Source organism: Coregonus clupeaformis, chromosome 39 (assembly GCF_020615455.1).
Source record: "Coregonus clupeaformis isolate EN_2021a chromosome 39, ASM2061545v1, whole genome shotgun sequence".
Classification (NCBI taxonomy): Eukaryota; Metazoa; Chordata; class Actinopteri; order Salmoniformes; family Salmonidae; genus Coregonus; species Coregonus clupeaformis.
In genome coordinates this window covers 6,331,333-6,352,833 of record NC_059230.1, presented here as the reverse complement: position 1 = coordinate 6,352,833, position 21,501 = coordinate 6,331,333, and the positions used below count along the sequence as shown (strand labels likewise).

At 48.6% G+C, this 21,501-nt stretch overlaps 1 protein-coding gene across 1 annotated transcript; it reads right to left on the bottom strand.

The window, feature by feature from the left end:
* Positions 1-114: 114 nt before the first annotated feature.
* LOC121554656 (sorting nexin-15) lies at positions 115-20,576 on the bottom strand. Its single transcript, XM_045211764.1, is given in 8 exon segments — positions 115-283; positions 5,064-5,261; positions 7,077-7,244; positions 15,698-15,965; positions 15,967-16,020; positions 18,945-19,060; positions 19,401-19,557; positions 20,374-20,576. Coding segments are annotated over 8 exon segments (1,206 nt in total). The 5' UTR covers positions 20,476-20,576; the 3' UTR covers positions 115-140.
* Between the last annotated feature and the right edge of the window lie 925 nt (positions 20,577-21,501).

The window sequence follows — 21,501 nt, the reverse complement described above, 5'->3', positions numbered from 1 at the left end:
ATTCCACTCCAGGCATCACCACGAGCCCGTCCTCCCCAATTAAGGGGCCACCAACCTCCTGTGGTTTTAAGAGAGAGGCAGGGAGGGAGAGAGAGGTGTGTGTGTGTGTGTGTGTTTCAGTGTCCCGTTCATGTGTGTGTTTACGAGTCCTTCTCCTCAGTGTGTGTGTGTGAGTCCTGCGAGGTGTGTGTGGAGGTGAGCAGTGTGACTAGTGTCTCTGCGTGTTCCAGATACTGAGCAGTTCTTCTCTTTACCGACCCTCTACGTTGTGGGTCTGGATCTCCTAGAGAGAGAGGGGGGGAGAAAAGAGAGAGAGAAAGGAGAGAGAAAGGGAAAGAGGGAAAGGGAGAGACAGAGAGAGAGAGAGAGAGAGAGAGAGAGAGAGAGAGAGAGACAGAGAGAGAGAGAGGAGAGGGACAGAGAGAGAGAGAGAGAGAGAGAGAGGAGAGATAAAGGACATTAGGCAGAGAAGTCAAAAAGGGAGATGAAGATGTCTCCCTCTCTCAACTACCAATATAGTACCTACACTGTTCTCTCTAACCTCTCCCTCCATCCCTCCCTCCCTCTCTTTCTACACCCCTCTCTCTCTCCCCATCCCTCCCTCTACACCCCCCTCTCTACACCCCCCTCTCTCCCCATCCCTCCCTCTACACCCCCCTCTCTACACCCCCCTCTCCCTCCATCCCTCCCTCCCTCCCTCTACACCCCCCTCTCTCTCTCCCCATCCCTCCCTCTACACCCCCTCTCTCTCTCCCCATCCCTCCCTCTACACCCCCCCTCTCTCCCTCTACACCCCCCCCTCTCTCCCTCTACACCCCCCCTCTCTCCCTCTACACCCCCCCCTCTCTCCCTCTACACCCCCCCCTCTCCCTCTACACCCCCCTCTCTCCCTCTACACCCCCCTCTCTCCCTCTACACCCCCCTCTCTCCCTCTACACCCCCCCCTCCCTCCCTCTACACCCCCCTCTCTCTCCCCCATCCCTCCCTCTACACCCCCTCTCTCTCTCCCCCTCCCTCCCTCTACACCCCCCTCTCTCTCCCCCTCCCTCCCTCTACACCCCCTCTCTCTCCCCCATCCCTCCCTCTACACCCCCCTCTCTCTCTCCCCATCCCTCCCTCTACCCCCCCCTCTCTCCCCATCCCTCCCTCTACACCCCCCTCTCTCTCTCCCCATCCCTCCCTCTACACCCCCCTCTCTCTCCCCATCCCTCCCTCTACACCCCCCTCTCTCCCCCATCCCTCCCTCTACACCCCCCCTCTCTCCCCATCCCTCCCTCTACACCCCCTCTCTCTCCCCATCCCTCCCTCTACACCCCCCTCTCTCTCCCCATCCCTCCCTCTACACCCCCCTCTCTCTCTCCCCATCCCTCCCTCTACACCCTCCCTCCCATTACACCCTCCTCTCTCTCCCCATCCCTCCCTCTACACCCCCCCTCCCTCCCTCTACACCCCCCTCCCTCTACACCCCCCTCTCTCCCCATCCCTCCCTCTACACCCCCCTCTCTCTCCCCATCCCTCCCTCTACACCCCCCTCTCTCCCCATCCCTCCCTCTACACCCCCCCTCTCTCCCTCTACACCCCCCTCCCTCCCTCTACACCCCTCTCTCCCCATCCCTCCCTCTACACCCCCCCCTCTCCCCATCCCTCCCTCTACACCCCCCCTCTCTCCCCATCCCTCCCTCTACACCCCCTCTCTCCCCATCCCTCCCTCTACACCCCCGCCCTCTCTCCCCATCCCTCCCTCTACACCCCCCTCTCTCCCCATCCCTCCCTCTACACCCCCCTCTCTCCCCATCCCTCCCTCTACACCCCCCTCTCTCTCCCCATCCCTCCCTCTACACCCCCCTCTCTCCCCCTCCCTCCCTCTACACCCCCCTCTCTCCCTCTACACCCCCCCTCTCTCCCCCTCCCTCCCTCTACACCCCCCTCTCTCCCTCTACACCCCCCTCTCTCTCCCCATCCCTCCCTCTACACCCCCCCTCTCTCCCCATCCCTCCCTCTACCCCCCTCTCTCCCCCTCCCTCCCTCTACACCCCCCTCTCTCCCTCTACACCCCCCCTCTCTCCCCCTCCCTCCCTCTACACCCCCTCTCTCCCTCTACACCCCCCTCTCTCCCCATCCCTCCCTCTACACCCCTCTCTCTCTCCCCATCCCTCCCTCTACCCCCCCTCTCTCCCCCTCCCTCCCTCTACACCCCCCTCTCTCCCTCTACACCCCCCTCTCTCTCCCCATCCCTCCCTCTACACCCCCTCTCTCTCCCCCATCCCTCCCTCTACCCCCCTCTCTCCCCCTCCCTCCCTCTACACCCCCCTCTCTCCCTCTACACCCCCTCTCTCTCCCCATCCCTCTCTCCCCATCCCTCCCTCTACACCCCCCTCTCCCCCCATCCCTCCCTCTACACCCCCCTCTCTCCCCCATCCCTCCCTCTACCCCCCTCTCTCCCTCTACACCCCCCTCTCTCCCCATCCCTCCCTCTACACCCCCCTCTCTCCCTCTACACCCCCCTCTCTCCCCATCCCTCCCTCTACACCCCCCTCTCTCTCCCCATCCCTCCCTCTACACCCCCCTCTCTCCCTCTACACCCCCCTCTCTCCCCATCCCTCCCTCTACACCCCCCTCTCTCTCCCCATCCCTCCCTCTACACCCCCCTCTCTCCCCATCCCTCCCTCTACACCCCCTCTCTCCCCCATCCCTCCCTCTACACCCCCTCTCTCTCCCCATCCCTCCCTCTACACCCCCCTCTCTCTCCCCATCCCTCCCTCTACACCCCCCTCTCTCTCCCCATCCCTCCCTCTACACCCCCCTCTCTCTCCCCATCCCTCCCTCTACACCCCCTCTCTCTCCCCATCCCTCCCTCTACACCCCCCCCTCTCTCCCCATCCCTCCCTCTACACCCCCCTCTCTCCCCATCCCTCCCTCTACACCCCCCTCTCTCCCATCCCTCCCTCTACACCCCCCTCCCTCCCTCTACACCCCCTCTCTCCCCATCCCTCCCTCTACACCCCCCCCCCTCCCTCTACACCCCCCTCTCTCTCCCCATCCCTCCCTCTACACCCCCTCTCTCTCCCCATCCCTCCCTCTACACCCCCCTCTCTCTCCCCATCCCTCCCTCTACACCCCCCCTCTCTCCCCATCCCTCCCTCTACACCCACCTCTCTCCCCATCCCTCCCTCTACACCCCCCTCCCTCCCTCTACACCCCCCTCTCTCTCCCCCTCCCTCCCTCTACACCCCCTCTCTCCCCATCCCTCCCTCTACACCCCCCCTCTCTCCCCATCCCTCCCTCTACACCCCCCCTCCCTCCCTCTACACCCCCCTCTCTCTCCCCATCCCTCCCTCTACACCCCCCTCTCTCTCCCCATCCCTCCCTCTACACCCCCCTCTCTCTCCCCATCCCTCCCTCTACACCCCCTCTCTCCCCCATCCCTCCCTCTACACCCCCTCTCTCCCCATCCCTCCCTCTACACCCCCCTCTCTCTCCCCATCCCTCCCTCTACACCCCCCTCTCTCTCCCCATCCCTCCCTCTACACCCCCCTCTCTCTCCCCATCCCTCCCTCTACACCCCTCTCTCCCCATCCCTCCCTCTACACCCCCCCCTCCCTCCCTCTACACCCCCCTCTCTCCCCATCCCTCCCTCTACACCCCTCTCTCTCCCCATCCCTCCCTCTACACCCCCTCTCGCTCCCCATCCCTCCCTCTACACCCCTCTCTCTCTCCCCATCCCTCCCCATCCCTCCCTCTACACCCCTCTCTCTCTCCCCATCCCTCCCCATCCCTCCCTCTACACCCCCTCTCTCTCTCCCCATCCCTCCCCATCCCTCCCTCTACACCCCTCTCTCTCTCCCCATCCCTCCCCATCCCTCCCTCTACACCCCTCTCTCTCCCCATCCCTCCCTCTACACCCCCTCTCTCTCCCCATCCCTCCCTCTACACCCCTCTCTCTCTCCCCATCCCTCCCCATCCCTCCCTCCCCATCCCTCCCCATCCCTCCCTCTACACCCCCTCTCTCTCCCCCATCCCTCCCTCTACACCCCCCCCTCTCTCCCCATCCCTCCCTCTACACCCCCCCTCTCTCCCCATCCCTCTCTCCCCATCCCTCCCTCTACACCCCCCTCTCTCCCCATCCCTCCCCTCTACACCCCTCTCTCTCTCCCCATCCCTCCCCATCCCTCCCTCTACACCCCTCTCTCTCCCCCATCCCTCCCTCTACACCCCCCTCTCTCTCCCCATCCCTCCCTCTACACCCCTCTCTCTCTCCCCATCCCTCCCCATCCCTCCCTCTACACCCCTCTCTCTCTCCCCATCCCTCCCCATCCCTCCCTCTACACCCCTCTCTCTCTCCCCATCCCTCCCCATCCCTCCCTCTACACCCCTCTCTCTCTCCCCATCCCTCCCCATCCCTCCCTCTACACCCCTCTCTCTCCCCATCCCTCCCTCTACACCCCCTCTCTCTCCCCATCCCTCCCTCTACACCCCTCTCTCTCTCCCCATCCCTCCCCATCCCTCCCTCCCCATCCCTCCCCATCCCTCCCTCTACACCCCCCTCTCTCTCCCCATCCCTCCCTCTACACCCCCCTCTCTCTCCCCATCCCTCCCTCTACACCCCCCTCTCTCCCCATCCCTCCCTCTACACCCCCTCTCTCTCCCCATCCCTCCCTCTACACCCCCCTCTCTCCCCATCCCTCCCTCTACACCCCCCCCTCTCTCCCCATCCCTCCCTCTACACCCCCCTCTCTCTCCCCATCCCTCCCTCTACACCCCCTCTCTCCCCATCCCTCCCTCCCCATCCCTCCCCATCCCTCCCCTCTACACCCCCCTCTCTCTCCCCATCCCTCCCTCTACACCCCCCTCTCTCCCCATCCCTCTCTCCCCCATCCCTCCCTCTACACCCCCTCTCTCCCCATCCCTCCCTCTACACCCCCTCTCTCTCCCCATCCCTCCCTCTACACCCCCTCTCTCTCCCCATCCCTCCCTCTACACCCCTCTCTCCCCATCCCTCCCTCTACACCCCCCTCTCTCCCCATCCCTCCCTCTACACCCCCCTCTCTCTCCATCCCTCTCACCTTTAACTCCAGTGATGAGTAAATCCACAGCAGTCTTGTATTTTTGTATGGCTGTACTGTACTCTCCCTCCTTCTCGCTCGCCATCGCAGCCGTGAGCTCATTGGCTGCCTGCCTCAGATAGCCCGCCTCCCCGGCGTCCGGATTGGTCAGGGGCAGTGACAGAAGTTCTGATTGGTTGTGTGATGCACTCGGTTGGTCTGGGGCAAGAGAAATGAGTAATGAAAAAGAACAGGACCATGAAGAACCGAGAGGTTGAAATAAAAGCTAAAAAGAAAGCGATAAAAAGTTTGGTTTGGTTTTATTCAGATCCCCAGTAGCTTTTTCCAGAAGCAGCAGCTTCTCTTCCTGGGGTCAACACAAAAACATTAAACACGAACCAACAAAAACACTGACAGACAAGGACAGTCACACGTTATACAAACAATACAACTAAAGAATGTGTGTTAGATTGTGTCTGAGTCATTTCCCAGTCCCTATTGTGCGATAAGATGTTGTTTTCTCCCCTTTAAAAAAGGTAATGTTGCTGTTTCCTGTCACTGGATAAAAAGTGGTTTTAAAATGTTTTATAAGTGACAGATATTTGTGGTGGAATTTCATTGTAGTAGTGTGGCCTCTCCTCTGTATGCGTGTGTGTAGTAGTGTGGCCTCTCCTCTGTATGCGTGTGTGTAGTAGTGTGGCCTCTCCTCTGTATGCGTGTGTGTAGTAGTGTGGCCTCTCCTCTGTATGCGTGTGTGTAGTAGTGTGGCCTCTCCTCTGTATGCGTGTGTGTAGTAGTGTGGCCTCTCCTCTGTATGCGTGTGTGTAGTAGTGTGGCCTCTCCTCTGTATGCGTGTGTGTAGTAGTGTGCCCTTCTCCTCTGTATGCGTGTGTGTAGTAGTGTGGCCTCTCCTCTGTATGCGTGTGTGTAGTAGTGTGGCCTCTCCTCTGTATGCGTGTGTGTAGTAGTGTGGCCTCTCCTCTGTATGCGTGTGTGTAGTAGTGTGCCCTTCTCCTCTGTATGCGCGTGTGTAGTAGTGTGGCCTCTCCTCTGTACGCGTGTGTGTAGTAGTGTGGCCTCTCCTCTGTATGCGTGTGTGTAGTAGTGTGGCCTCTCCTCTGTATGCGTGTGTGTAGTAGTGTGCCCTTCTCCTCTGTACGCGTGTGTGTAGTAGTGTGGCCTCTCCTCTGTATGCGTGTGTGTAGTAGTGTGGCCTCTCCTCTGTATGCGTGTGTGTAGTAGTGTGCCCTTCTCCTCTGTATGCGCGTGTGTAGTAGTGTGCCCTTCTCCTCTGTATGCGTGTGTGTAGTAGTGTGGCCTCTCCTCTGTATGCGTGTGTGTAGTAGTGTGGCCTCTCCTCTGTATGCGTGTGTGTAGTAGTGTGGCCTCTCCTCTGTATGCGTGTGTGTAGTAGTGTGCCCTTCTCCTCTGTACGCGTGTGTGTAGTAGTGTGGCCTCTCCTCTGTATGCGTGTGTGTAGTAGTGTGGCCTCTCCTCTGTATGCGTGTGTGTAGTAGTGTGGCCTCTCCTCTGTATGCGTGTGTGTAGTAGTGTGGCCTCTCCTCTGTATGCGTGTGTGTAGTAGTGTGGCCTCTCCTCTGTATGCGTGTGTGTAGTAGTGTGGCCTCTCCTCTGTATGCGTGTGTGTAGTAGTGTGGCCTCTCCTCTGTATGCGTGTGTGTAGTAGTGTGGCCTCTCCCTCTGTATGCGTGTGTGTAGTAGTGTGGCCTCTCCTCTGTATGCGTGTGTGTAGTAGTGTGGCCTCTCCTCTGTATGCGTGTGTGTAGTAGTGTGGCCTCTCCTCTGTATGCGTGTGTGTAGTAGTGTGGCCTCTCCTCTGTATGCGTGTGTGTAGTAGTGTGGCCTTCTCCTCTGTATGCGCGTGTGTAGTAGTGTGGCCTCTCCTCTGTATGCGTGTGTGTAGTAGTGTGGCCTCTCCTCTGTACGCGTGTGTGTAGTAGTGTGGCCTCTCCTCTGTACGCGTGTGTGTAGTAGTGTGGCCTCTCCTCTGTATGTGTGTGTGTAACCTCTGACCTTCTTTAGCACAGGGGTCAAAGATGGCGAGGTCGTTGTCGGAGAGAGGAGGGGGCGGTACTTCCTCTGTAGGCTCCTCCCGCATCACAGAATCGAACAGCAAATCAAACTCCTCCTGAGACTGTGATTGGTCTGTTCTGAGGACGCAGGGCTGGAACGGAGAAGGAACTAGGGAAGAGAACATTTCGAATTGAGAACATCTCAATAATAAGCAACAGCAAGGCTGACAAATCACCAGAACACCACTTAACAGCCACTTTTGTCATTTTGGCAGGGGATCCTTTAAGTGGCTTCCTCCCCTTGTCTGCTGTCCTTCATCTGCACAGATGTGAAAGAACAGGACAGGTGAAAGGAACTTAGTGGGCTATACTAGGGCCTGGGATTTGCCATGGACCTCACGATACGATATTATCACAATACTTAGGTGCATATACAGTGAGGGAAAAAAGTATTTGATCCCCTGCTGATTTTGTACGTTTGCCCACTGACAAAGACATGATCAGTCTATAATTTTGAATGGTAGGTTTATTTGAACAGTGAGAGACAGAATAACAACAAAAAAATCCAGAAAAACACATGTCAAAAATGTTATATATTGATTTGCATTTTAATGAGGGAAATAAGTATTTGACCCCTCTGCAAAACATGACTTAGTACTTGGTGGCAAAACCCTTGTTGGCAATCACAGAGGTCAGACGTTTCTTGTAGTTGGCCACCAGGTTTGCACACATCTCAGGAGGGATTTTGTCCCACTCCTCTTTGCAGATCTTCTCCAAGTCATTAAGGTTTCGAGGCTGACGTTTGGCAACTCGAACCTTCAGCTCCCTCCACAGATTTTCTATGGGATTAAGGTCTGGAGACTGGCTAGGCCACTCCAGGACCTTAACGTGCTTCTTCTTGAGCCACTCCTTTGTTGCCTTGGCCGTGTGTTTTGGGTCATTGTCATAATGGAATACCCATCCACGACCCATTTTCAATGCCCTGGCTGAGGGAAGGATGTTCTCACCCAAGATTTGACGGTACATGGCCCTGTCCATCGTCCCTTTGATGCGGTAAAGTTGTCCTGTCCCCTTAGCAGAAAAACACCCCCAAAGCATAATGTTTCCACCTCCATGTTTGACGGTGGGGATGGTGTTCTTGGGCTCATAGGCAGCATTCCTCCTCGTCCAAACACGGCGAGTTGAGTTGATGCCAAAGAGCTCGATTTTGGTCTCATCTGACCACAACACTTTCATCCAGTTCTCCTCTGAATCATTCAGATGTTCATTGACAAACTTCAGACGGGCCTGTATATGTGCTTTCTTGAGCAGGGGGACCTTGCGTGCGCTGCAGGATTTCAGCCTTTCACGGCGTAGTGTGTTATCAATTGTTTTCCTGGTGACTATGGTCCCAGCTGCCTTGAGATAATTGACAAGATCCTCCCGTGTAGTTCTGGGCTGATTCCTCACCGTTCTCATGATCATTGCAACTCCACGAGGTGAGATCCTGCATGGAGCCCCAGGCCGAGGGAGATTGACAGTTCTTTTGTGTTTCTTCCATTTGCGAATAATCACACCAACTGTTGTCACCTTCTCACCAAGCTGCTTGGCGATGGTCTTGTAGCCCATTCCATCTACAATCGTGTCCCTGACATCCTTGGAGAGCTCTTTGGTCTTGGCCATGGTGGAGAGTTTGGAATCTGATTGATTGATTGCTTCTGTGGACAGGTGTCTTTTATACAGGTAACAAGCTGAGATTAGGAGCACTCCCTGTAAGAGTGTGCTCCTAATCTCAGCTCGTTACCTGTATAAAAGACACCTGGGAGCCAGAAATCTTTCTGATTGAGACGGGGTCAAATACTTATTTCCCTCATTAAAATGCAAATCAATTTATAAAACATTTTTGACATGCTTTTTTCTGGATTTTTTTGTTGTTATTCTGTCTCTCACTGTTCAAATAAACCTACCATTAAAATTATAGACGGATCATTTCTTTGTCAGTGGGCAAACGTACAAAATCAGCAGGGGATCAAATACTTTTTCCCTCACTGTAGGTCATATAAAATAATATTGCGATATGACTGATATGTGGTTGTCTCAACTAGCTATCTTAAGATGAATGCACTAACTAAGTTTGGATAAGAGTGTCTGCTAAATTTATTAGTAAAATGTTACTGTATAGATTATTTTTTCACTAAGCTATACATTAAGGCTTTCAACCCCTCCTGTGTTTCCAGTTGAAGCAGACGAGGATGCTACTTTTGACTATTGAGCTGGAGACTTAGAATCAAGAACATTCACAAGTGTTCAATCCAAAGTCAACCTCTATAGCAATTAGGTTTCCATCTAATTGGCGACAGATTTATTAGAATATTCTAAAATCTACATAAAAAAATATGCATTTCCATCATATTGATATGGATATTGTTGTGGATAAAAATCTGTGAGTGATGACGTAGTGCACATAAAAAAAAAACAAGTTAAATGAGTTTCCATCACATTTTACACTGGCAACACACAGACACACTTTTTTATTGAATATTAAAACAGACAATCTACCTGCAGTGAAGCCCCTCAACATTTACATCACATTCAGTCATCTAGCAGACACTCCCATCCAGAGTGACCAACAGGAGCAACCAGGGTCAAGCGCCCCGCCCATGGGCACATCGACAGATCTCCCACCAAGTCAAATCGGGGACATCTGCCACGCTGATCCTCAACACAGGGGCCCCTCAGGGGTGTGTGCTTAGTCCCATTCTGTACTCCTTGTTGACGCACGACTGCGTTGCCGCGCACGACTCCAACACCATCATTAAGTTTACTGAGGACACGACGACGATGAAACAGCCTATAGGGAGGAGGTCAGAGACCACATCACTAAGGATCTATCATGGTCTAAACACACCAACACACCGTGAAGAGGGCAAGACACCACCTCTTCCCCCTCAGGAGGCTGAAAAGATTTGGCCCTCAGATCCTCAAGAAGTTCTACAGCTGCACCATTGAGAGCATCCTGACTGGTTGCATCACCGCCTGGTATGGCAACTGCTTGGCATCGGACCGCAAGGCGCTACAGAGGGTAGTGCGTACGGCCCAGTACATCACTGGGGCCAAGCTTCCTGCCATCCAGGACCTCTATACCAGGCGGTGTCAGAGGAAGGCCCTAAAAATTGTCAAAGACTCCAGCCACCCAAGTCATAGACTGTTCTCTCTGCTACCGCACAGCAAGCGGTACAGATACACCAAGTCTGGATCTGGTAAAAGATATTAAACCAAAAAACATGCGTTCCCCCCAAATTTTTGTTTTGTTCCATCATCTTTGAAATGCAAGAGAAAGGCCGCATTATAATATTGCAGTTTAGGCGCAATTTAGATTTTGGCCACTAAATGGCAGCAGTGTGTGTGCAAAGTTTCAGATTGATTCAGTGAAGCGTTGCAATATTGGACTATTTTGAATCAAGTCTGCCCAAATGTGCCAAATTGGTCAATTGATACATTTTCAAGTACATAACTCTAGAGAACATACAAAAATGATATGGTAATACAAAATGTAAGTTTACACACTCCCAGGATTGTCATACATGATGGATCATTAGCTTATACACTAACTTTCACACATCTAGATGGCCGGACGGGGTGGGTGTGGAGCCAGAGACAACAGGGGTTCAAACTGTAGAACCCAGTTCCTACATTTGAATATAAAAATTGATTTTATCAAACAAAACTATGCTACATTTTATCTCTGGGACCCTTAGGATGACAAATCAGAGCAAGATCACTGAATGTAAGTACATTATTTACCTTCAGAGGTGAATGTATTAAACCAGTTGCCATGATACGTTTTGTTGTTGGGCACTCTCCTCAAACAATAGCATGGTATTTTTTCACTGTAATAGCTACTGTCAATTGGACAGTGCATTTAAGCTTTCTGCCCATATAAGACATGTCTATGTCCTGGATCGTTTGCTGTTACTTACAACAGTCATGCTAATCCCATTAGCGCATGTTAGCTCAACCGTCCTGTATACAGGACACCGATCCCGTAGAGGTGAACTAGCTACAAAGTAGCCTATGCCTACCTGGCAGAGTGATATGATTATTTGCATCAGTCCAGTGGCCATTTGTTTTGCTAACGCCATCTCATGTATTACAGAAACACTGCTAACCCAACAACAGTGCTAGGTGCCTGTGCACTTGAATTAAAGGGCAACTACACAAAACAAATTATTAGATTTTTCCCAGAAAAATTGTCTCCTGATGTGGTTTAAGCATTGTTATGGACTTAGAACATAGCATAACATCTTTATTTATTTTTATTTTTTGTGTGACTTCGAGAGTGAAAACCTCATTTTAAAAAAACTATCTGAAACCTGTGAATTTCTGACTCAGTTGACAGCCTCATTCATCTGTTTCAATAGTAGATCTACTAATAGCCTACAACACAGTAAAGCTTAGGTTGGCCTGACTGTGAAACACCAACATGGGATTCATCATGTTAGGTCAGTCAGAGTGTATGTCTGTTTCTCATAGAATCTTTCAGTCATCAGTCATTCTGCGCACGTTAGCTCAACCGTCCCGTATACGGGGCCACCGATCCCATAGAGCAGGGTTTCCCAAACTCGGTCCTCGGACCCCAAGGGGGGCACGTTTTGGTTTTTGCCCTCAGCACTACACAGCTGACTCAAATAATCAACTAATCATCAAGCTTTGAATCAGCTGCGTAGTGTTTCGGGGTCCTGGGGACTGAGTTTGGGAAACGCTGCCGTGGAGGTTAACCAATAGCTACCCGGACTATCTGCATTGACCCTTTCTGCACTAACTCTCTTTTGACTCATCACATACGCTGCGGCTACTGTTTACTATCTATCCTGTTGCCTAGTCACATTATTCCTTGTTATATGTTCATATCTACCTCAATTACCTCGTATCCCTGCACATCGACTCAGTACTAGTACCCAGTGTATATTTATTATAACGTGTTTTACTTCTCTCTCACTCTCTCTCTCCCCCTCCCTCCCTCCCTCCCTCCCTCCCTCCCTCCCTGGGAAGGGCCCGTAAGTAAGCATTTCACTGTTACTTCATAAACGACAGGTGTAGACTACGTGACAAATTAAATTTGATTTAGATCACCATGCACATTCACCGCCCTGTGAAGTTCATAATAACTTATTTAATCTGTAGGCTAATACACTGGGCCCGGATTCACAAAAACCTTCTTCAGAAGAAACGTCTTAACTGGGATTTTTTTCCCCTTAACTATAGACTTATGAAGAACGTTAAGCGAAACCGCTATTCCACAAAAAGTTGTTGGAAATGTTCTTACGTCTCCTTAAGCAAAAAAAAGTTAAGAAGAAATTAGATTCTTGAAAATAAAGTTATTGGATTTCATCTGGGGAAATGTTCTTAATTCCAAGATAGCTAAAACCTTGTGTTGAGAGAATAAAGCTCATGAAAGCAATTTAACAATGTTCAATTTTCACTCACAAACATCTGAAACTTTCAGTTTTGGTTATTTTAAACCCAAGAACATGTTTTAGAAAAGTAATCTCAGTAATGAATATGCTAACATGATTGATACAGTAGCTAGCTAGAGCAGTTGCCTAGCAGCAATCATCTTAAGGACAGTGGCTCGCGAAAGTATTCACCCCCCTTGGCATTTTTCCTATTTTGTTGCCTTACAACCTGGAATTAAAATTGATTTTTTGGGGGGGTTTGTAACATTTGATTTACACAACATGCCTACCACTTTGAAGATGCAAAATATTTTTTGGGTGAAACAAACAAGAAATAAGACAAAAAACAGAAATCTTGAGCGTGCATAACTATTCACCCCCCCAAAGTCAATACTTTGTAGAGCCACCTTTTGCAGCAATTACAGCTGCAAGTCTATTGGGGTATGTCTCTATAAGCTTGGCACATCTAGCCACTGGGATTTTGGCCCATTCTTCAATGCAAAACTGCTCCAGCTCCTTCAAGTTGGATGGGTTCCGCTGGTGTACAGCAATCTTTAAGTCATACCACAGATTCTCAATTGGATTGAGGTCTGGGCTTTGACTAGGCCATTCCAAGACATTTAAATGTTTCCCCTTAAACAGCTCGAGTGTTGCTTTAGCAGTATGCTTAGGGTCATTGTCCTGCTGGAAGGTGAACCTCCGTCCCAGTCTCAAATCTCTGGAAGACTGAAACAGGTTTCCCTCAAGAATTTCCCTGTATTTAGCGCCATCCATCATTCCTTCAATTCTGACCAGTTTCCCAGTCCCTGTCGATGAAAAACATCCCCACAGCATGATGCTGCCACCACCATGCTTCACTGTGGGGATGGTGTTCTCTGGGTGATGAGGTGTTGGGTTTGCGCCAGACATAGCATTTCCTTGATGGCAAAAAAGCTCAATTTTAGTCTCATCTGACCAGAGTACATTCTTTCATATGTTTGGGGAGTCTCCCACATGCCTTTTGGCGAACACCAAACATATTTTTTTCTTTAAGCAATGGCTTTTTTCTGGCCACTCTTCCGTAAAGCCCAGCTCTGTGGAGTGTACGGCTTAAAGTGGTCCTATGGACAGATACTCCAATCTCCGCTGTGGAGCTTTGCAGCTCCTTCAGGGTTATCTTTGGTCTCTTTGTTGCCTCTCTGATTAATGCCCTCCTTGCCTGGTCCGTGGGTTTTGGTGTGCGGCCCTCTCTTGGCATGTTTGTTATGGTGCCATATTCTTTCCATTTTTTAATAAATGGATTTAATGGTGCTCCGTGGGATGTTCAAAGTTTCTGATATTTTTTTATAACCCAACCCTGATCTGTACTTCTCCACAACTTTGTCCCTGACCTGTTTGGAGAGCTCCTTGTTGTTCATGGTGCCGCTTGCTTGGTGGTGCCCCTTGCTTAGAGGTGTTGCAGTCTCTGGGTCCTTTCAGAACAGGTGTACATATACTGAGATCATGTGACACTTAAAGTCCACCTGTGTGCAATCTAACTAATTATGTGACTTCTGAAGGTAATTGGGTTGCACCAGATCTTATTTAGGGGTTTCATAGCAAAGGGGGTGAATACATATGGACGCACCACTTTTCCATTATTAATTGTTTTAGAATTTTTTGAAAACAAGTTATTTTTTTCATTTCACTTCACCAATTTGGACTATTTTGTGTATATCCATTACATGAAATCCAAATAAAAATCCATTTAAATTACAGGTTGTAATGCAACAAAATAGGAAAAACACCATGGGGGATGAATACTTTTGCAAGGCACTGTAGATAGTTAAAAAGTTCATAAGAGAAGTTTGTAAGAAAATCATGGAATCTTAAGATATTGGTGAGGAATTGCACTTCTTTTTTTACTTTTCTTTAGAAGCTTCTTAAGTCTTCGCGTAAGAAGTGTAGTTAATATGAGCCCTGCTCTCCAGGTTTACGTCGATATGATGGTTATTATAATCAATATTTGCGCCATTTCTCGCACAATTACATTTTACCGACACGAAAAGACCCCACCTTGTCTAGCGTGTAATTTGTTGTGTCGACATTTGGAAAGTTTACCCACAAATGTGGAGTTTCCATCAGGCCTGTCGTGAATTTTTTTTTATCCAACATGTACTTTATTCTCATAAAAAGGATAGATGGGAACCTGGTTACTGATCAATGTAAAGGTTAGATGGGAACCTGGTTACTGATAAATGTAAAGGTTAGATGGGAACCTGGTTACTGATCAATGTCAAGGTTAGATGGAAACCTGGTTACTGATAAATGTCAAGGTTAGATGGAAACCTGGTTACTGATCAATGTCAAGGTTAGCTGGAAACCTGGTTACTGATAAATGTCAAGGTTAGATGGAAACCTGGTTACTGATCAATGTCAAGGTTAGATGGAAACCTGGTTACTGATCAATGTCAAGGTTAGATGGAAGAGCTATAGAGCTGCTGTCTGACTAAATCACTATTTTAGTAGTTCTTCAAAGTAAATAAGGGTATACTTTTATGACTGCTGAATACCAACGATCAATCACTTTGATCATGTATTTTCAGGTAGAGATAACTCGAAGCAGCTGCTCTCTATCCCACTCGATCGTTCATTCTTCTGTCTCTTTTAAATAGCAGGCATAGCCAACTGACATTTACTCCTGGAGGTGCTGACCTGTGGCACCCTCTACAACCACTGTGATTATTATTTGACCCTGCTGGTCATCTATGGATGTTTGAACATCTTGAAGAACGATCTGGCCTCAATGGCCATGTACTCTTATAATCTCCAGCCGGCACAGCCAGAAGAGGACTGGCCACCCCTCAGAGCCTGGTTCCTCTCTAGGTTTCTGCTATTCTAGGGAGTTTTTCCCTAGCCACCGTGCTTCTACATCTGCATTGCTTGCCGTTTGGGGTTTTAGGCTGGGTTTCTGTGTAAGCACTTTGTGACATCTGCTGATGTAAAAAGGGCTTTATAAATACATTTGATTGATTGATTGAATATGGTCATTGTCGTTAGTTTTCTACGCTAAACTGTGTCGAATATTGGCCTGTTGGAAACTACAACTCCGTACTACATCGCACAGTTTGGGCTTGATCTGATTTATCTCTAGAGAAAGCGCACAGTGTGCACATTGATTTCAGAAGAAAACAGAAAGAAAATGCTCAGCACTAGTGAGTCTCTCTACCTCTGTCGTCTAGCTTTAGGACGCCGGGTAGATCAGGAAGGTCCGTCAACTCTTCCTCCTCCTCCTCCTCTTCTGTAGGTGTTACTGCCGCCGGAGTAGGACTAGCACCCATCTCACTATAGGCCTCAGTTGCCACCTCAGGCTCGACTAGATCCGTGCCCAGTGAAAGGCCCAGGTTCTGGGTTTGGATAGGGCCCTCGGTCCCTTCCTCCTCTGGTTCACAGTCTGAGCCTCGACGGTGGGGCAGGGGGATGAGAGGGGGGAGGGAGGGGGGTGGAGGCGGAGAGAGGAGATGGGTCCAACGGCCTGATCACCTCTCCACACTAGGGGAGAGGGGAGGGAGATGGGTAGAGAGAGGGGAGGGGGAGAGGAGACGGGTAGAGAGAGGGGAGGGGAGAGACGGGTAGAGAGAGGGGAGGAGAGTTTAGTTTATTAATTCGACTGTTTAAAAAAAAAAAAACAAGCACATACAAAACTTGAAAAAGCCATGAGTAAAATCATGGAGGATAACACACAATAAAGTATGGGACTTATTTCCATTGTGGTCCTCTGGAAACAAGATGGCTAGGCAAGATCCAACAAGATGGCTAGGCAAGATCCAACAAGATGGCTGGGCAAGATCCAACAAGATGGCTGGGCAAGATCCAACAAGATGGCTGGGCAAGATCCAACAAGATGGCTGGGCAAGATCCAACAAGATGGCTGGGCAAGATCCAACAAGATGGCTGGGCAAGATCCAACAAGATGGCTGGGCAAGATCCAACAAGATGGCTAGGCAAGATCCAACAAGATGGCTAGGCAAGATCCAACAAGATGGCTGGGCAAGATCCAACAAGATGGCTGGGCAAGATCCAACAAGATGGCTGGGCAAGATCCAACAAGATGGCTAGGCAAGATCCAACAAGATGGCTGGGCAAGATCCAACAAGATGGCTATGCAAGATCCAACAAGATGGCTGGGCAAGATTCAACAAGATGGCTGGGCAAGATCCAACAAGATGGCTGGGCAAGATCCAACAAGATGGCTAGGCAAGATCCAACAAGATGGCTAGGCAAGATCCAACAAGATGGCTATGCAAGATCCAACAAGATGGCTGGGCAAGATTCAACAAGATGGCTGGGCAAGATCCAACAAGATGGCTGGGCAAGATCCAACAAGATGGCTAGACAAGATCCAACAAGATGGCTAGGCAAGATCCAACAAGATGGCTAGGCAAGATCCAACAAGATGGCTGGGCAAGATCCAACAAGATGGCTGGGCAAGATCCAACAAGATGGCTAGGCAAGATCCAACATGGTTGAACACAGTATGACAGCGAGATAGTGTGTGTGTGTGTGTGTGTGTGTGTGTGTGTGTGTGTGTGTGTGTATCAAGGTTTCCGTTAGGAAAATGTGGCACCAGACAACGTGACCCCGGAAGATTTTAATTTACCAGCCATTTGAGGAACGTACAGGACCCATATGCATTGGGTGGGTAACCCATTATGGCGTCCACCCACAGTGCTCAGAATAACAAAAATCCCATTTAAGATTATGGTAATGCATTTTAAGTATTTTTGGACATTTTGCACAGAAAATCTTTTCCGTTTTTTGTTTTGTTACTGTATTTTCTCCCCTGGTCCCTAAAACATCTTTACTCCGTGAATGACAGAACACTTTAAAGATCTATCGCATTATTCTGTTGAGCAACGGTTTCTAGGGCAACATACATGCAGCTTATTTTCTGTCATTATATCTAATTATAGACAAATTAACTAACAAATAGCCTACCAAAATGTCAGAAATTATAAGCAGAAACATATCTAAAAATCAGGCAACAACAAAAAAATCCTGCACCCCCTGTCAAAAAATATTGTTCTGACAGTAGAATATAGTGCATTTTCTATATTTGCGAGTCAGGGTTGGGTACTGGCCTCAGATTTTCACTTATAGTCAGGCGGTTACGGTTGAACAAACACCCCTAGCGGTGGGGTCCAATAGGGAAGTAAATGAAAATACATTTGCCAAAATTATATACAGTTGAAGTTGGAAGTTTACATACACCTTAGCCAAATACATTTTTTTCACAATTCCTGACATTTAATCCTAGTAAAAATTCCCTGCCTTAAGTCAGTTAGGATCACCACTTTATTTTAAGAATGTGAAAATGTCAGAATAATAGTAGAGAGAATTATTTACAGTGGGGAAAAAAAGTATTTAGTCAGCCACCAATTGTGCAAGTTCTCCCACTTAAAAAGATGAGAGAGGCCTGTAATTTTCATCATAGGTTTTTCCCCCCACTGTATTTCAGCTTTTATTTCTTTCATCACATTCCCAGTGGGTCATTAGTATTTGGTAGCATTGCCTTTAAATTGTTTAACTTGGGTCAAACGTTTTGGGTAGCCTTCCACAAGCTTCCCACAATAAGTTGGGTGAATTTTGGCCCATTCCTCCTGACAGAGCTGGTGTAACTGAGTCAGGTTTGTAGGCCTCCTTGCTTGCACATGCTTTTTCAGTTCTGCCCACACATTTCCTGTAGGATTGAGGTCAGGGCTTTGTGATGGCAACTCTAATACCTTGACCTTGTTGTCCTTAAGCCATTTTGCCACAACTTTGGAAGTATGCTTGGGGTCATTGCCCATTTGGAAGACCCATTTGCGACCAAGCTTTAAACTTCCTGACTGATGTCTTGAGATGTTGCTTCAATATATCCACATAATTTCCCTTCCTCATGATGCCATCTATTTTGTGAAGTGCACCAGTCCCTCCTGCAACAAAGCCCCCCCACAGCATGATGCTGCCACCCCCGTGCTTCACGGTTGGGATGGTGTTCTTCGGCTTGCAAGCCACCCCCTTTTTCCTCCAAACATAATGATGGTCATTATGGCCAAACAGTTCTATTTTTGTTTCATCAGACCAGAGGACATTTCTCCAAAAAGTACGATATTTGTCCCTATGTGCAGTTGCAAACCGTAGTCTGGCTTTTTTATGGCGGTTTTGGAGCAGTGGCTTCTTTCTTGATGAGCGGCCTTTCAGGTTATGTCTATATAGGACTCGTTAATTCCACTAAATTATACAAATGAACCTATAGACCGATAAGCATGACGGTCAAATGTATTTCCAACGCCTGGTACTTCCATCAATGAAAAAAAAAAAAAAAACATTATTTCGCATTATATTTTTTTGGGGGGGGCCAAACACCGGCAAAATTGCCAGCTAACGGAAAGAAACCCTGGCGTGTGCGTGCCTGCGTATTTTATGTTTCTCACCCGGAAGAAGTCCTTTAGCTGAGGGCTGTTGTAGAGAGCAGGGATGTTGGTGGTGAACAGTAGCATGGCCTCAGCTGCACTCCTCCTCTCCTCGATCACCCCTTCATCAAACCTACCTGAGAAAGAAATTCAGCCAAATGTGATCCGACTTGCAAACAAAAATGTTATTATAAAAATAAAAAATAAAATAGACTGACTGATTTATTAATTGATTGACTGATTAATTGATTAAAGATGCAGTCCGGGATCTTAAGCACAACAAATTCGTAACATACTGTACGAATTGGATTCGTGACATATCACACGAATTGCACAATAAAAAAATAAAAAATCAGGATTTAACGAAATGGAGGACGTAGTACACATTAAAAAACGGGGACCCGTTTTGGCTCTTGAGCACTACTACTAGCTGAAATTCTGCAAAAGTTTTGGAGCATCACTTTAACTGGGTCGTACCAAAGAGCTGAGCGCCAGGGAACGGAGGGAACTCCTCCTGTCTCCTGAACAGGTTTCTGTGTGTGTAGGACAACTCTCCATGTAGCTTCTTCAGTTCACTGTACCTCCTCCATACTAACACCTCCTTGACGTCCTCTGGATGACGCTTGGAGACAAACTAGAGAGAGAGAGAGAGCGAGAGAGACAGAGAGCAGGAAAGGACAAAGGGTGATTCATCTAAAGTAAACATACCGATATGTGCAATGTATTTACATAGAATAAATATATAGTATGAACTCCATGTTTTTTTTATTTAACTAGGCAAGTCAGTTAAGAACAAATTCTTATTTACAATGATGGCCTACCAAGAGGCAAAAGGCCTCCTGTGGGGACGGGGGCTGGGATAAAAAAAAAATATATATATATAGGACAAAACACACATCACAACAAGAGAGACACCACAACACTACATAAAAGAGAGACCCAAGACAACAACAGAGCATGGCAGCAACACAACATGGTAGCAGCACAAAACATGGTACAAACATTATTGGGCACAGGCAACAGCACAAAAAAAGGTAGAGACAACAATACATCATGTGAAACAGCCACAACTGTCAGTAAGAGAGTGTCCATGATTGAGTCTTTGAATGAAGAGATGCTACCAAAAAGGGGTCTAGTATTGGTCACGGGCGTTTCGAGGCTCAAGTCATGCAACGAATCACGAGTTCCCAACAATGCCCCTTTGGAATTCATTAGCTAGCTAATAGATGTGCTTGAAATGACAGTGGACCACCATCACTGTCAACGTCTATTGAGCTAAGGTACATATATATGCATTGTATAAATCTATCCTGACACCCTGACAAAGTCTCTACTAGCTAGCTATAAACAAGACTATTGCTGACAGTCAAAACAACGCATTGAAATGGCTAACGCTAACCATCTAGCTAGTGGCTACTAAGATACCGATAAGACGAATTGACCAACCGACCCTTGCGGTGACTTTATATTCCGTGTGTCCCTTCTCATGTGTACGTGGTTCTGTCACCGAGAAAAACCGGTAATATTCTTCTTTCTCTTTCTTCCGAGACATCGCAGTGTGGATAGAGTAGAGATGAATAGACTGCACTGGTGGTTGACACTAATTACCACACACACAAAGTCAAAATGGCTGTATCGTAAAAATGTATGAAAACAAAAATGTGCTTTTTGGTCTTAATTTAAGGTTAGAATTAGGCATAAGGTTAGCAGTGTGATTAAGGTTACGTTTAAAATCAGATTTTAACAAGATAAATTGTAGAAATAGGCGGGATTTTGCAATAATTATGACTTTGTGGCTGTGGTAACTAGTGACGACCCTGTTTAGATTTTTTTCCACTGTAGCTTCCTGGTTGGTGACATAGTCACAGCCAAGACACGCCCCTCTTGAAGATGGCTCTCTTCAGGTAATCAGGTAATTTAGCTCACAGTTGAGTTGACTTCTTTCTCAGAGATGAAACTTTTATATGAAAAGGTTACACTATAAGCATTTCATTGAATGTATGGATTTTTTAAATGTATGATAGGTTAACATTAATGTTATATGGGCCATGTCTTATTTGACCATCTTCAGACACCATAAGTAACCAACAGGGGGCGCTATCTATCTTTTAGGTTAAACCTGTCACCAGCCGGTCAGGCATATGTAATGACGCTATCATGAGAGAGAGAGAGAGAGAGAGGGAGAGAGAGGGCGAGAGAGAGAGAGAGAGAGAGAGAGAGAGAGAGAGAGAGAGAGAGAGAGAGACAGAGACAGAGAGAGAGAGAGAGAGAGAATTGGCGAGGGCACTAGAACAGTCTGCAGCACCCGGCCTCACCCGACTAGAATCTGAAGTCAAATGTCTTCTGTTTGCTGACGATCTGGTGCTTCTGTCACCAACCAAGGAGGGCCTACAGCAGCACCTAGATCTTCTGCACAGATTCTGTCAGACCTGGGCCCTGACAGTAAATCTCAGTAAGACAAAAATAATGGTGTTCCAAAAAAGGTCCAGTTGCCAGGACCACAAATACAAATTCCATCTAGACACCGTTGCCCTAGAGCACACAAAAAATTAGACATACCTCGGCCTGAACATCAGCG